This window comes from Triticum dicoccoides, chromosome 7A, assembly GCF_002162155.2.
Source record: "Triticum dicoccoides isolate Atlit2015 ecotype Zavitan chromosome 7A, WEW_v2.0, whole genome shotgun sequence".
NCBI classification, from domain to species: Eukaryota; Viridiplantae; Streptophyta; class Magnoliopsida; order Poales; family Poaceae; genus Triticum; species Triticum dicoccoides.
This window is the reverse complement of record NC_041392.1, coordinates 24,543,670-24,560,782: the sequence shown is the minus strand read 5'-3', so window position 1 is coordinate 24,560,782 and position 17,113 is coordinate 24,543,670. Positions and strand designations below refer to the sequence as shown.

General features: G+C 42.9%; 2 protein-coding genes across 2 annotated transcripts; both read left to right on the top strand.

The window, feature by feature from the left end:
- The first annotated feature begins 5,726 nt into the window (after positions 1-5,726).
- Positions 5,727-6,734, top strand: LOC119334282. The gene has a single exon (XM_037606877.1). It carries the CDS (start codon positions 5,888-5,890, stop codon positions 6,545-6,547), a length of 660 nt encoding a protein of 219 aa, XP_037462774.1. The 5' UTR covers positions 5,727-5,887; the 3' UTR covers positions 6,548-6,734.
- Positions 6,735-14,027: 7,293 nt separating this feature from the next.
- Positions 14,028-16,641, top strand: LOC119331161 (aspartyl protease family protein At5g10770-like). Its single transcript, XM_037604334.1, has 3 exons — positions 14,028-14,278; positions 14,363-14,643; positions 15,395-16,641. The coding sequence occupies exons 1-3, from the start codon at positions 14,107-14,109 to the stop codon at positions 16,424-16,426; spliced, it is 1,485 nt and encodes a 494-aa protein (XP_037460231.1). The 5' UTR covers positions 14,028-14,106; the 3' UTR covers positions 16,427-16,641.
- Positions 16,642-17,113: the final 472 nt, after the last annotated feature.

Sequence of the window (17,113 nt, the reverse complement as noted above, 5' to 3'; positions counted from 1 at the left end):
CCAAGACTTGGTTCGGCTCAAAGGTAAAAAAAATGTACAAAATGGGTGAGATAGATGGAAGCCTTGTTCTAGCCCTACCTGTACAGTGAGACAAGTGAAAAATCGTTTGGTAGTGGTAATTCCTTCTTTTATCAATGTGGAATCCCTCGACAATGAATGTCAGTTGTGGGGCACTACAATGTTATTTTGCTTTGAGTCGATTCAACGGTAGAGGGATGGTTTTAGTGGCTCTACAAAGATTCATTAATTTCCCGCCAAAAAAAAGAAGATTCATTGATAACATGAGCTAGTGAATTACCATCAAAGGATAAATCATTGCAGATGGTTCCAATATCCATCTAGATAACTTCCTTTGCTCTATATGAAATGGAGTCTACCATGGGAAAGTCCCTAACTGCTCATGAGCTCAAATGAGCTCGCCATGAATAGTAAATTCGAAAAAAATGAAAATAAGTTCAAAAAATTCTTATCTTTTGTCATAAATTTTAACAAAATTTTCAAGATCTTGCAAATTTTCATCTTGAAATGACATTCTTTGAAGTGGAGAAAAAAAAAATAAGCACTCCAAAATGCCTTTGAAAATGGTATTTTTGGAGCATTGATTTTGTCTATTTTTTCCACGACTTCCACGAGATATCATGATGAAATTTTCCAAGAACTTAGAACATTTGTCAATATTTCGTGCAAAAAATATCAAAAATTGCTATTTTTTTTACCATTTTACTATTCTTGCAAGCTCATTTGAGCTCGAGCTAAGAATAGCCCCGTCCTCTACCATGGCCCTTATATTGCATAATCTTCCCATGTCCCTAGAAGGCAATGAATACGGCCTCGATAATAGTAGGTAGGCGTGGCGTGGGTGCATCCAAGGCTGTACGAAATGACATTTTCCACGGTGTGAATGGAGTTTTGAAGACGTGTCCCTACAGGAACCTGAAAAAACTAGAAAGACATGACGATTGACACTTTTGCCGATTTGCTACAAACCGATCGACATTATTATTTGAAGGATCAACCAAAAATTATCATGTGTTTTTCGTAGAGCTAGGTGCTCCGAGGAGCTGTTTTATTGGTTTTACATGATGGTTCCACTGCAAAGTTAGTTCATGCATCATCGAGTTTAACCTAGTTGAACACCTCATGAAGGCGACGATGCTTGTTCAGTTGACGTTCCCGTCCACTACGAGGCACCTACGCTGCGTCAATCACAAAATGTTGTGTCAGCTCAGTATCTCGACGGAGCTTATGGGGATATGATGTGCATGCGCTCATAAGGATAGGGTAACTGTGCGTTTATGTGAGCATCTTCAAATGTACCATGTTAAAAAAAAGTGTGGGACAAATGAAGGCTGCATGTACGACAGGCAGGACTTGTAGAGAAGAGGGCAATATCTAGGGACATTTTAATCTGTCCTTGGAGTTTTAAGTTAAAGAGAGAAACAAGGATTGTATTGCGCCAGATCCAGATCTAAATTATACATTATTTCCATCAAGAAAAAAAGACCAAACTAAAAAAATATGGGAAAGGAGAAAACTTGATTTTGATTCATCCATGAACATAGACATAAACATAGACAAAATGCATGCATACATAAATCGAAGTAGCAGTATAGCATTGCCGGAGCACGCGTCAAACTTAGGTGCATCTAGCTCAGACACCACAGGCTATGGGAAACCTAGGACTGCCTCTGAAGTAGTCGGTGGGGGCGCACAGCACCCTGACGTCGTACGGCCTCGTGTATGCCGGCCCCACGTTGAACCGCACCACGGCCAACACCAGCACGCTGATGTTCGGCGTGCGGCCGCCGACGCCGGCCTTGGCGAAGGGAGACCCCACGAAATTCACCGACGTGCTAATCTTCGCCGTAGTTCCTGGCAGCTGGGGGGCCGGCTTGGGGCCGTCGACATCGGCCGGCACCTTGAACTCAACCCCGGTCGCCGCGTCGGAGTACTGCAGGTACATGATGACGCTGCGGAACTGCACCCCGGTGCGGAGACTCGTGTCGTTGACGTCGAGGGTGAGGTTCAGACGGCCCCCTTTCAGGTCGGCGCGCGAGTCGGTGACGGAGAAGACGATCTCCGCGGGGCAGAGGATCGCGGAGATGGCGATGACGACGCCGCTGCCGACGAGGGTTCCAAGGAGAGCGGCGAGGATGTAGCGCTTTGTGTTCCATCTGCTCGGAGGCTCTTTCGTCGCCATTGCTAGCTACCGATGCACCTTGCTCTTTGCAATATACTGTAGCTATGAAGTATGAGCCTAGCTAGGACATGATTAGCAAGCTACTCCCCATGCCTATATGGATCGACACATGAGAATTGATCGGAACACGTGCCCTTACCCGCCGCTGCAACACTAGTGTCGTCTCCTCCCGGAAGGGTAAAGCGATACGGAGAATATATTTCTTTCTTTCTTTCCCTTCGTTTCTCATACAAGGCTTAGCTACTATCCCATTTTTTATATCGGGATTGCTAAGTTGATTCGATTCAGACTTAACAAGTCTTAGTACATACATTCGTGAGATCTTACGTGAAGATTCGTGCAAATTTTTCCTTTTAAGGTTTTCATTCTTACTTTTTATATGTTGTGTCACTTGACTGAGACTTGATTAAGTCTCTATCGACTGAGATGAAGCCACACATTTTTTATATTTTTTATAACGTCTTTGTATTTTAAACCGGAGAGAGTAATATTTTTTCATCGAGGAATGATGGTTCATTCAGGATGGTTTCTCAAAATTTGTGATGTAGTATACTGCTTAGAAATCGGTCAGTGTCCAATGGAAAAAAAAATCATAGGTTCGATACGGAACATGTCAAGTTTCAAGGTGCAGTGACGGTTCTAGCTTCATACATTGGCCTTGAATTGTTCTAAACTCAAGACATACAGTTACATGCTCTATGTTTTTTTTTGCATTTTTCGATTCATTTGCTATATTTAATTCGTTAGTGTTATTCTAGTTAATTAATCAGTATACTTCAAATTTGAACTACAAGTGCCTGTCATATTTGGTAAACTCGGGTTGAAAAATCTTATTTGTATTATTGAATCTATATTTATGCCTTATTCAAGAAAAGGAAAGGAATTTCAAACCTCTGGATGTCAAGAATCGACCCCGAACATGGTGGTTATTTGTTTTTTAATTCCAAAAAATAGAAACAAAGTCCAAATACACAATACACTTGACATGGTATCATTATATGATTCATATTGGGTGAGGTACAAAATCGATAATGTTTCGTGAAAGTTGTGACATACATTGCTTAGAAATCAGGGCATATGTGAGGAAGAACTGTAGTCGAGATTGAATGGGTCGGATTTGAAGGTGAAGCTACTGTTACTTCAACCCCTGACCTTATATATTTAAAAAAAAAGTTAAGATACACTGTTACATATTTCATGTCAAGATTTTGCATTTTTCGGGACTCGTTTGCTATATTTAAGTCATTAGTGTATTTCTAGTCAACATAGCTCAAATTTAGTTCAAGTTTGAAACTGCAAGTGCATGAAAAAGTTGCTGAAATTTGGATAAAATTCATATTTGTGTTCTTGGTATAAGTTTAGGTCTTATCCAAGAAAATAAAAGGAATCATAAACGTGAGGGTGCCAAGACTCAATTTCGGTCATGGAGATTATTTGTTTATTCTTTGAAAAATGCAATTGAAGTCTTAAAAAAATGGAACTTTACATTGTGCTTTTTATATTGGTTATTGGATGAAGCTAGGTATTTTTTTTGAGCAGTCAACGGGGGGCAATCGCCCACCTGAACTCATTTTTGTATTAATAAAGACATTCGGATCTGTGATTACATAGCTCCGCGGAGCAGAGAGAGAAAGAGAGAGAGAGAGAGAGGGAGAGAGAGGAGAGAGAGAAGGGGGAATCAGCTACAGATAGATTCACACCATAGCAGTAACGGGGCACAGTCAACGCGGGAGGGAGCCCGGACCACCCACAATCGGAGGTGCTCCCGGACCGAATGCCGCAAGTCAAGATCGGAGCTCCGAATGTTATCAAACACCATCCGGTTCTGGGTCTTCCATACGACCCAAAGGACACAACACATCGCCGTGCTTAGAAGCGGACGGGCCCAGGAGGGGTGGCAGGCGGTGAAGGCACGCCAAACAGAATTGACACAACAATCGACGGGCATACTGCGGCGGCCGAGAACGCGCTCCCACATCGGATGCAAGCGGGGACACTCGAAGAACAGGTGCACGATCGTCTCAGCCCGGCCGGGGCAAAAGGGGCAGTCATCATGTTCGAGGAAGCCTATCCGATGTAGGAAGCCCCGCGTACGAGTGTTACCGAGTCGAAGAACCCAGACAAACACCTTGACTTTGATGGGCATGAAGCCATCCCAATTGAGGTCATGCAGGGGGAGCTCACATCCGGAAAGCTTGATCATATGGTACACCGCGCTCGCCTTGAACTGAAGACACTCACCCCATGCTAGGATTCGCTCGTCACCCCCCTCGAAGAACTGGACACGATCGTGGGCCGATCGAAGCAAGCAAAGTTCCAATCCTGCAGTTCTTGACAAACGATCGTGCACGGGGACTGCATCAACACCAAACCGACCAAAGCCCCCCAGGGTTGCTTCGGGGCGGAGACAGTGTGAATAAGCCGCAGGGAGAGCAGCCGCCAAATGACCCAGCGAGGTCCAGTTGTCGTGCCAGAAGGAGGTGTGCTCGCCGTTGCCAACCCTCATTGATGTAAGTGAACGATATAGCGGGACAAGGGAGGCAAAGGCTCTCCAAGTTGGGGTTGAGGGTGCCTGATGATCACACATGTACCAATGGCGAACCCAAATAGTCCACGGGTTAAGCACACCACTGAAGATTTTATGGACCGTCTTTAGAAGGAGGCAGGTATTCTAGACGCCAGTATCCACCAAGCCAAGCCCCCCTTCTGAGCGGAGCCGACAGGCGTCCTGCCAGGCAACCTGACAATCACCTCCAGAGCACTCACTCGCTCCTTTCCAGAACATGGCCCTACGGGGGCGGTCCATCCTGGAGTGTGAAGCTAGGTATTTTCCCTTCAATTTGTGCCTTCTCAGTTTTTCAGTATTTTCCACTTCATCCCGAGCTCACATGTATTAATATTTCTATTTTTTTAGAGTATTGCAAAAAAAATTGTTCCAAAATCCTACTGGAGGGTGTAGTGCTTCTAGAAACTGCAATAGTTAGAAGGTTAAATTAGACTAAATATAAATTTTGAGAAAAAAGCGAGCAAAGCCAATCCAGTATTTTAATGAAGAATATTACTCCCCCCTTTCCGGTTTATAAGGCTCAATTCAAAATTCTCACCAACCAAGGTAGATGGTGAGTGGTGGAATACTTTTTGTAGTTTGCAAAAGCACCCAATTAATACTCTTGTTTTCCTCAAAAAAGTATGTTTACCAATACATTAATTGCAATGCATGCATGCATAAATTACATGCATTGGTTAATTTTCTCTTAGTACTTGCATGCAATGATTTAATGCACCTTGGAATCTGAACATATGATGGAAAACAATCAAATTGAGCCTTATAAAATGAAAAAACTAAAATTTTGAGATAAGCTCTATAAACCGGAAAGGAGGGAGTAGATGTTCACGTTACTTGACTGAGCATTAGTTAGACAGACCCTTTTCCCTTTCCTCGAGATGGCTTCCATCGGGAGTAGTATATTATAATGAGTAAGTATGCTGGAGGTAGCTTCTAACCGAGTAGCAAGCACAATTTTCACTTTAGCGAGTGCACATGTTCGGCTCGTGGTATCGTATGAATAGATATATGCATATAACCATCCATGGATTAGCTAGCTAGCTCGACAGACCGATTCAGCTTGCTAGCTTCACTACCGCAGCACTAGATAGCTACTTTGCAACCAGGGTACAAGAGTGTTCATGTCTGATTCACTAGGCAAGGACGACAACGACGGCGGCGAGCACACAAGGGTCCGGTGGCTGATAACCGTGGGGCGCTACGCGGTGGCGGCCCTGGTGACCGCGGTCACTGTGGCGGTCATCGTGAGGGCCGCCGCCGTATCAGCGCGATCTGAGAAGCTCTCCATCAACGTTGTCAATGGCACGGTGACCGCGTCGGTGACACCAACCCAGGTGAAGCTGTCGGTCGGCCTCAGCTCGAAGAACCCCAGCGGCCGCGTCGGCATCAAGTACCAGGGCGTCAACGTCACCCTCCTCTACCCAAACGGCACATTGATAGCCTGGATCGGCATCGAGGACGGCCCGGTCTATGGCATAGAGGTGGGGCCAGAGCTGGTGCGGGATTCATTCGTAACGACGATCCTGGACGTGCCGGCCGACGTGTCGCGGGAGTTCGCCGGGATGATGATGGCGCGCAACGGGCCACGGCGGGTGGAGAACGCGACGGTGCACCTGAACGGTACGCTCCAGACGCAGATCTCCGGGCTCAACTACACGCACGGCGGCCACGCCACTGAGTACAGCTGCTATCCCGTGACCATCGGCGTACTCTCCGGGCTCAACTACACGCATGGCGGGGATGTGTCATGCGTCCCTTCCGCGTCGAACGGCAACATGTAGTAGTAATTTTCTTTTGTTATGTTGGTGAGCTTGTTCATTTTTCTTTTTGGTGTGGGATTATTGGTTAAGCTCCAGGCTTGAGAGCTCCTTTCCTCCTTCCATGTACGTGGTTTGATCAACCATTCTAGTTGTTCGAATACCGACTAGATTGGTGTGGCGTGTGGGTGCTCCAGCTCCACCTGCTCGAATACCGACTTCCTTTTTCTACCAGCTCACACATTCATCAGTGTATCTGTTAGATTAATGCAACCTACCGTACAACATTGTCAACATGACGAAACTAGCATCCATTTTAGAAAGGCATTTATCACACCGATGCCAAAATACATGCAGAATAGAGAACCCTGCTTCTATCGCTCGATCAAACAAAGGAAATGTCACTTCTTTTAGTAAATGCAGTGATTCCTACCTAATTTGCACTCACCATTTTATTTTTCACCTCGTTGTGTTCGACACTCTTACTGATCAAATACACTTGTGGGATATCAGACGCCGATGCCGGTGTGACTCCCTGACGTTGCAGCCGCCAACCCGACACTACCACGATCTTCCCGTTGCATGCAAGCTTTGCAGATGCTGCCACCGCTCCTGCCCGACATGCCTCTCCAATGTGCCTCATCGGCATCGGCGGCTAGGTATACGGTTGGACTTAGGGTTAGGGTTCGAAATTTCCGACAAAAAAAGGCCAGGGTGGGAAGTTAAAAATCATTGTACTTCCCTCATAATTCTGATAATTTACTTTGTTTATTGTTTGTAACATATTAATTCATCACCCAAACGTGAACTCGCCCTCCTCACGCACAGCTGGCAATTATCTCATGCAAAAAAAAGTTGCTTGTCTCGCAAAATAATTAATGTCATCTCCACAGATAATTTAGTTTTGCATATCATTTTAACGAAGATTATAGCCGTGTATAAACTTTAAATTTACAATGGAAATTAGCGACTGGGGTGGAAAAACAGAGTGAGCATGTCAAATGGATAACAAGAACGAAACACTAATTTATTGCCTAGTCCAAGTAACTAAAATTGCTCTGGTCTGAGTGATGTGATTGTTAATCCTGAAAACTCCAGAAGATTTTACTAATTTTTAGTTGGCAATCCCACGATTTTATTGCAAGCAAATCTCAAATATTGCGCTAATCTACAAACAAAAGTATTGTTGCAATAGCACCTGAGTCATGACCTAAATTGCAGACCAATTGCGCAAAACGGAGTAAACAGTTGACTTCTGAGTCCCCGATTATGCTAAGTTATTCTTTTGTTCGTATTACTTCTATAATAACGCTAATGAAATAAATGACATGTGTAATGGTCTTATTTTAGCAATGCCATGTAGGATAATTGGTCAGGTGGAAGAGAGACACACAAAATTAAGAGACTTGCCTTAATGAAATACCATAACGTCTTATATTGAGGATCGGAGGGAGTATTAGTCAAGAGATGATCTCTTAAGAAAAAAGATAAGGCATCCCCCCAATGTACTACATGTCTTCTGCCATTTACATGTTTTGTAGTTTAATTTCAACCACCCCAGAATTTTAGAATCATGAAGCTAATAATCGCTAGAGATTACACTAATATAAAAGAAATTCTATGTCATGTTTTTGGCTTCTCTAAATGGCATGGAATACATGAGAAAATACTACCTTATCAATGACAGCATCAGCAGCCTCAGCAGACAAAGCAGCCTTGTGAGTAAACAATATTATGAAACAGTATGATATGAAATACATGAGGAATAGCGCCAGCAAATATCTCAATTTCAACCATCTCCAAGCACATCGGTCCCCTAGATAACGAGCTACCTGCAGCTTGAGCTCTGAACATCATTTCCAGACTTTGGCCATCTATAAGAAAGAATTATTAGCATCCAAAATGACAAATAACTGAATGTTAGAATTATGTCTATTTTTTTTGGAGACAACATATTCACGTAGAAACTAATGCTCAAAATATTATTACAAAGATTGGGTCAATGTCCTAAAAGACAGACATGTTGGATTTGAGTGTTACTGTTACCTATCCATTGCAAGTCACTCATTTGATTCTTGCAACACAGAAATCTAGACAACAAATAGGTGCATATTCTACGTGCTAGTCATTTTAGACGTATAAGTATACCAAAGTCTATATTGCCGATCTATGTAAAATTCATGATTTCGTTATTCCAGTTATTGGAAATATTGACATAATGTGTATCTATCATGCCATGATATTTAAAAGGTCATGTATGATCCACCCAAATCTTGTTACCATTGGTAAGGGCATCTCCAAAGGAGACACTCAATGCTCCAGTATATGTCCGGATTGTGGTTTCCGGACCACTTGTGTCAACTTTTTCCATCAAACCGGAACCCATATCGGTCCGCGAAGCGGTCTGGACGTCCAAGAGTCTGGACATGCAATTGACCAACAAAAAGACCCCATGTGGTCCTCCATTCTTTTCTCTTTCTTCACATGGATGTTCCTTCTCTTCTCTCTCTACTCCCAACCGGATACTACACCATAATATCTCACCACATGCATGGTCTCCCTGTACTCTCTCTCTCCTCCCAATTGGATTAATTTGTGAATAGCGTTGGATGTTCGTGGACCATGTCTAGACATAAAAACAGACATTTGAGGTGTCCATTTACTGGTCAGTGTAGGAGATACCCTAAGTTGCAGAATAATTTTGTGTTTTCTTTTTGGGCACAGTAATATTATGTTGTGTGGATGTCGCCGTATTTTTGGAACTATTTCACCTTACGAGGTCTAGGGCACTTGCACATCTAATTAGTGTGTCTGGGTAGAGAAGATTACGAAAAGACCAAAAGAAATGCTTGCATCATTGACCATGATTCAATTTGTGTCGGTGTACCATTTCTTGGGACTTTAGCTCTAGCCTCTAGGGCACTTGTGTACCTAACTAATGTGCACTGGAACAGAAGATCAGGCAAAGACTGAAAGATTTTCATGCATGATTGAGCATGATGGACTAAATATCTTGGGACAATCCATGCACAATTTCCTGAGATGCGTGACAAGTCCACAAATCAATATTGAAACCAGGGAAAGAAAAGAAAATGTTACAAAGCATGGAAACTATTCATCTTTTCTCTCTGCACGGATATTCTTTCCTTCAAGGCCAACGCAATGCCAGTAGTATCTCTGAAGTAGGCCTTGTTGGTAGTACTAATGTTATTAATTTATTGTTATTTATCAAATGGAAGAGATGAACCTAGCTGGCTAGCTTAGCTACTTTAGGCATTCTTTGCATATCTTAGTCTTCGCATGGAACTTGCGCCTCAATTTTATATGTAGAGATAGATGGACAGACTGATGCTCTACACTTTGGATGTCATTCACGGAAAGCATATTTGCAACAAATTATTTAATCCTAGTGTTTGGGGGAACAAAACACATGGGCCAAGAAATCTTTGGACACAAAAAAGATAATAACTACACCCCATCAACTGCTTGCTGGAATAGGATTCTTAAAGTTATATTCATCTTTGCCGGAAGGCTCTGAGAACCCAAGACCAGATTATTTATTTATTTATACATTGTTATTTAGTAACATATTGACCTTTTTTGCACGGGGAGTAACATATTGACCTGACATCGCATTTTGTAACATATTGGCCTGGCCGGCACAAATGCATTTTTTACGGGTAGAGGCAGATGCTATTAGAATTTAACAACAGTAATATTTAATGGCAAAAGATTTCTTGGCCCACATATTGACCTGACATCGCATTTAGTACTTTTTTTCTCTTCTTAGAAGCCTGACTTTAGATGTTCACTCGATCCAGTATTTATCGTCTTGTCGTCACAACCATCCCAACCCACCTCCTCTAGCTTTGGTACTTGAAGATTTCTGGCCCACCTCCATCGCCCCACCCTGATCAAAGGATCATGTTGTGTTCTCATTGATGCGCCCGTCAAATGAAACACTCCACTCGACTATTTGTATCTATATGAACTAATCCTATTCAATGCATTGGTCAAGACGACCGAGAAAGAACATGGAATCAGAGCATAGCAATTAGTTTTTACTACGTCTCTCATACCCAGAAACCAGAACATCATGGAAGATACCATGTTAAGGTTTATGGACCTCAAGTTGAGCTTAGATGAAAACAGAGGTCCGGATATTATATACTACAAGGACAATGATGGAGAACTTGTGTCGGGAGGGAGGCATCGGCCATGGGCATGCATGCATATCTAATTGTCCGCGGTACATGGTATACATCCTTGTATCATCCTGTATATTGACGATTGGTTTATTTAATGGCTTTCTCATACCATCATTTCCACTTCTTTAAGGACAATGATGGAGAACTTGTGTCTGGAGGAGGCATCGGCAATATTAAAAACAAAAGGAGAAGATCAAATCCTGGAAAGCATGAGTCGCCCACATAATGAGCTACCTGGAGCTTGAGCTCTGAACATCATTTCCAGCCATCTATATGAGTTACTACTATCCAAAATTAAAGATAACTTATACTTCTAGAATAATGTCTATTTTTTGTGAGACAACATAGTCACATAGAAATTAATGCTCAAAGTATTATTTTAAAGATTGTGTCAGTGTTCTAAAAGACCTAGATCTCAGATTGAGTGTCACTATTACATATCCATTGCAAGACACTGATTTGACTGTTGCGACACACAAAACCTTGACAACAAATAGGAGCATATCGTACGCACTAGCCATTTTAGGCATAAAAGTATACTAAAGTCCATACCACCGCATATATGTAAAATCCATGATTATTTTCCTCCACATATTGGAAATATTAAAGTAATGTGCATCTATGATTCCGTGAGATTTAAAGGTCATGTTTAATCCACTCCAAATCTTGTAACGAGTGGTAAGTTGCAAAATAAATCTGTGTTTACTTTTTGAGCATAGTAATATTATCTGGTGTCCAAGTTGCCGTATTTTTTGAACCTTTCCACCTTTTGAGCTCTAGGGCACTTGCACATCTAATTAGCGTGTCCGGGTGGAGAAAATCATGAAAAGACCGAAAGAAATGCATGCATGATCACGCATGATTAAATTTGTGCCAATCTTATGATATTCTTGAAACTTTAGCTCTAGGGCACTTGCGCAGATAACTAATGTGCACTAGTACATAAGATCGGGCAAAGACTGAAAGATATGCATGCATGATTGACTAAACAACCTGTGATTGGCCATGTGCGATTTCTAGGGGTGTGCGACAAGTCCATAAATCAATTTGAAACCAGGGAAAAGAAAAGGAAAGGTTACAAAACATGGAAATTGTTCATCTTTTCTCTCTAGACGAATGTTCTTTCCTTCAGGGCCAAAGCATTGCCAGTAGCATCTCCAAAGTAGGCCTGTTTCTTTGTTTGTAGTACTAATGTTATTAATTTATTATTATTTAATAAATCGAACAGATGAACCTAGCTAGCTAGCTTAGATACTTTAGGATATCTTAGTCATTGCATGGAACTTGCGGGTCAATTCTATATTTAGAGATAGATGGACAGATTGATGCTCTATTCTTTGGATGTCACCCACAAATAGTTTTTTTATTCGATAAAGGGCACTTTTATTATCTCAAAATGTAGCATCAAAGTGATACAAAGCATTAAGAGTATCACCCAGTCTCTGCATAATTAGGATACACACAGCCAAACACCAGTAGTCTGATACACAAAAAGATAAAAGACCGAAAATTCGGCAATAGTAGAGTCCATAGACCGACACTATGCCTATGTCGAAAGAGATGGTGGACCGAGCCGGAGATTATGCTGCCATCCATGTTGGGTAAAAATCTCCGTAGCCACCTGCTCCAACAGTGTACACACCGCCTTGAACAGCGGTTGGTACTCCGCTCGTTGTAGCGTACACCACGTACGAAGCGAGTGCATACAACGAAAAATAACCTACAAAGGAGAAACAATTTTGTCATTAAAAACAACATCATTTCTACATAGCCAAAGCGACCATAGTAAGGCATACGCTCCCATCCTTATTAGCGTTGTGTAGCTATTTGAAATACCATCCAGCCAATGACCAAAAATATTGGTAACACTTATGGGCGGATACAAATTTGACGCTATTTGGATGGCTGACCACATAGAACGCGCAAACTTACAGTAAAAAAAGAGGTGTTTAATTGTCTCGTCATGAGTACAAAAACAACACTTCTTACTTCCTGACCAGTTGCGTCATGCAAGGTTTTCTTTTGTTAGCACAACTCCCCTACGGGGATACCACATGAATATTTTAACTTTAAGTGGTACCTTCGCTTTCCAATTTTTTTGTTATTACTCACCGGTACCTCAGAATGCGTGAGTGCACGATACATAGAGTCTACTGTGATAGTATATGTGCAACAAAATATTTAATTTCTAGTGTTTGTGGAAACAAAACACATGGGCCAAGAAATCATTGGCCACAAAAAAGGATAATAACTACAGTCCATCAACTGCCTAGAATATGATTCTTAAAGTTGTATTCATCTTTGTTTATTTAGACATCATCATAGTATATGCGTTGATAAAGCAAAAACAGTTGAAGTGACATCTCCTTTAGTAACATATTGGCCTGGCCTGCACAAATGCGTTATTATTACAGATGTAGTACAGATGATATTAGAATTTAACAACTGTGATAATGACCATTGGATATCGATTTAATGGCTTTATCATATATACCGTTTTTCTCTTCTTTGAAGACTAACTTGAGACTTGGTCAAACTTTAAAAAGTTTGACTTAGAAAAATCCAATAACTTCAATTATTTCGGAACGGATGGAGTATTACAGAACAGAGCAAATGATATTAGAATTTAACAACAGTGATATTGACGATTGGTTGATTTAATGGCTTTCTCATACCATCTTTTCCACTTCTTTGAAGCCTCACTTAGATGTCCACTCGACACAGTATACATCCTTGTCGCCACAAACATCCCAACACTCCTTCCCTGGCGAACCTTCATTGCCCCACCCTGACCAAAAGACCATGGCATGTTTTCATTGATGCGCCCTTCACTATTTATTGTGTCGGTCCAAACCTCTTGATTGCAAGTTGTATCTATATGCACAAATCCTATTCACTGCATAGGTTGAGACGATCGAGAAAGAACATGAAATCAGAGCACAGCAAATATTTTTAACCAGGTCTCTCAAACCCAGAACATCATGGATGATACCATGTTAAGGTTCATGCACTGCAAGTTGAGCTTAGGTGGAAACAGAGTTCCGGATATTATACACTACAAGGACAATGAAGAAGAAGTTGTGTCGGGAGAAGGCAATATCTAATTGTCCGCGGTACACACAAAGTTAACCAGCAATATTAAAAACAAAAGGATAAGATCAAATCCTGGAAAGCAAAGGCGTCTAGATACGTGTTGCCCATCACAGGCTGATGGAATTGTGCATGGCTGCTTTCCATCGTATGTCTGCCAACCCATGCATTTAGTTTTCTTTCTATATATAGAGCTAGCAGCTACGATACTGAAATCATCAACCATCCCATTAACTCATCAAGCATTGCCCTCAACACGTGAACACAATTAATTAGTCCGTGAACATGAAGGTCTCCACTTTGCAGTCGCTGCTTCTTGTGATCATCTTGTCTAGTTCCTGCAGCCTGAGTGCAAATGCAGGTGCTGGAGATCACCATGAACACAAACATTTCATGGTTGTGCCAACAAGCTCCCTGAAGCACATCCCAGAAGACGCCGCCTGCTCCGGACACAAGGGTAAGATGTTTATAATTAGTGACTAGAGCAGTATATATGTAGATAGTAGTAGCTTCAGCTAATATATACATGCACGGAGAACAGTGATACTGTCCAACGGCACCGCCTGGGTGCCGATGAACCGCCCGCATGGTCCGTGCTCATCAACATCATCGAGGGCATCAGAGGATATAGGCATCGATGTCGATGACATGCTTCTGTGGGACCAGCTCCGCACCAGCTACATCCGGACGCAGCTCTCCGCTGATATCGGCAGTGTCGGTGCGGGGATACCAATAATTGCCAGATCTACCACAGTTTCTAACCGGGATTATACGCCGTCTTCGACAGCTTCAGTCGGGACAAACTCAGGGACATCGAAATCGGTGAGAAGGCTTTAGTATGTACTGCTTTAAAATGATCCCACTAATTCTCGACTGACCGAATTTATGGAAAGTATATCAGTGAATGAAACTTAGTGTGTGTATCAATTTAATTAAGATGTTTTGCGTTTTTTGATTGCTTAAGCTAGCTACAATGAAAGTGAGGAACGGGTAAGATGGAACCATCTGAAGGTTTAGGAAGTAGATGAGATTTCATCCTAGTAACCGGAAACAAAAAATCCCTATTCAATGAACCATAGGTACCAGACAAAGACAATAAATTAATCTTTATTCTAATATTTTAGTTGTGTGCATCCTCATTCTCTTGACTAGCCCTTCACATAGTTGGGTGTAATTGGTATCGAAAGAATCAATAAACAATAGGAAAATTACAACTGACCAATCAGCCATCAGCAATGATAGGGAAGTGTTTATTATAGTCAGCATGATATTCTATTAAATCTGAATCATTTTTAAGATTTTGGATCAACATGCAGTCATGCTATCGCTGCTTCAGTTCATATATAACCAAGGACTTAAAACTGTGGTTTCATGTTGCTAAAATCGTGAACTTCCATGTGACTTCTCACTTCAAACTATGCATTTTTTTAGCGAAGGGCCTCTACTGTATTATAAATTTATTATTTATATGCAAATTTGGTAGTTCAGAATGATATTGAAAGTGAAACAAGTGTCAATTGAAACTAAAATGTCCATCGTTAACCGGTTTTACAACTTCCTCTTAAAATTTTAGATCGAAAAATCTGATCAGACTCCGCCCGGCGAGCACCATGCCACTATGAGCCAGACGGTGGTCGTCGACACGAGCAGCGACATCCCCTGGGTGCAGTGTCTCCCGTGCCCCATCCCGCAGTGCCACCTCCAGAAGGATCCCTTCTATGACCCCGCCAAGTCGAGTACGTTTGCACCAATCACATGTGGCTCACCGGCCTGCAAGGTGCTAGGCAGCAGCTACGGCAATGGCTGCTCAACCACCACCGATGAGTGCAAGTACATTGTAAATTATGGCGACGGTAGGGCAACTACCGGGACGTATGTTACTGACACGCTGACGATGTCCCCAACCATTGTGGTGAAGGACTTCCGGTTTGGGTGCAGCCATGCCGTGAGGGGCTCCTTCAGCAACCAGAATGCAGGCATCCTGGCACTGGGCGGCGGCCGCGGGTCGCTTCTAGAGCAGACGGCAGAGGCCTACGGTAACGCATTCTCCTACTGCATCCCACAGCCGAGCTCCGCCGGCTTCCTCTCGTTGGGCGGGCCGGTGGAGGCTTCGTTGAAGTTTGCACACACACCTCTCATCAAGAACAAACATGCACCAACGTTCTACATCGTGCACCTGGAGGCGATCATCGTGGCCGGGAAGCAACTGAGCGTGCCGCCAACAGCTTTTGCCACGGGCTCGGTGATGGATTCCGGCGCAGTTGTCACGCAGCTGCCGCCACCAGTGTACGCTGCACTACGAACCGCATTCAGAAGCATCATGGCAGCGTATGGCCCACTGGCGGCCCCCGTGCGCAACCTCGACACATGCTACGACTTCACCCGCTTCCCTGAGGTGAAGGTCCCCAAGGTTTCTCTCGTATTCGCTGGTGGCGCCACCTTGGAGCTCGACCCGGCATCCATAATGTTGGATGGCTGCCTGGCGTTCGCTGCCACCCCCGGTGAAGAATCCGTCGGATTCATCGGCAATGTGCAGCAGCAGACTTACGAGGTTCTCTATGACGTCGGTGGCGGGTCCGTCGGTTTCCGCCCTGCTGCGTGCTGATGTGGCAGGTTGCTCATTCAGATCCACTACTATATATTTGCGGTCTACAAGCTAGCTCATTGAGATCGAGCTAGTTTGCTATAAATAAGTGCAAGAAGAAGATGTAATGCGTGTAACTTTGTTTTTCAAATGGCCTATGATTGTAAACCTTACATGGTACATTTACTGACTGTTAAGTCAGCTTATACAATTATTTTACCGATTGATGTGCAATACTATAGTTTGTCCTTCTCATGCCATTCTTATTGTGAAACTTGTTTGGTTTTGCAGCGCACCAGTTACTCTCTCCGGATCGTTATACAAGGCCTATCGTATTTCGAACTAGATGATTTCGGCCCACGTTGCTTTGGCCAAGTATGTTTTTGATATTTTGTTGGCCTAGAATCCTTGGTCTTATGAAACTCCACCCTTCTTGCCAAAAGGGCATTCAAGGCAATCTTCATTCCTTTCCATGCAGAAACGCAAAGAGATGTATAGTTATGAAGTATTGTTACTGCATCCAAACAAAAAATTGCCGAAAGGGCATTCAATGCAATCCTCATTCCTTTCGCCGCCGAAGTGAAGACGATGAACAACTTAAAAACCTAGACTACGAGGGAGTAAAAACGATCCACATGCGTGGATCCGGCCAACCCCCTCACCACCGACGACCGAGGTTGCCGGCGAAGGACGACGCTGAAAGATTGT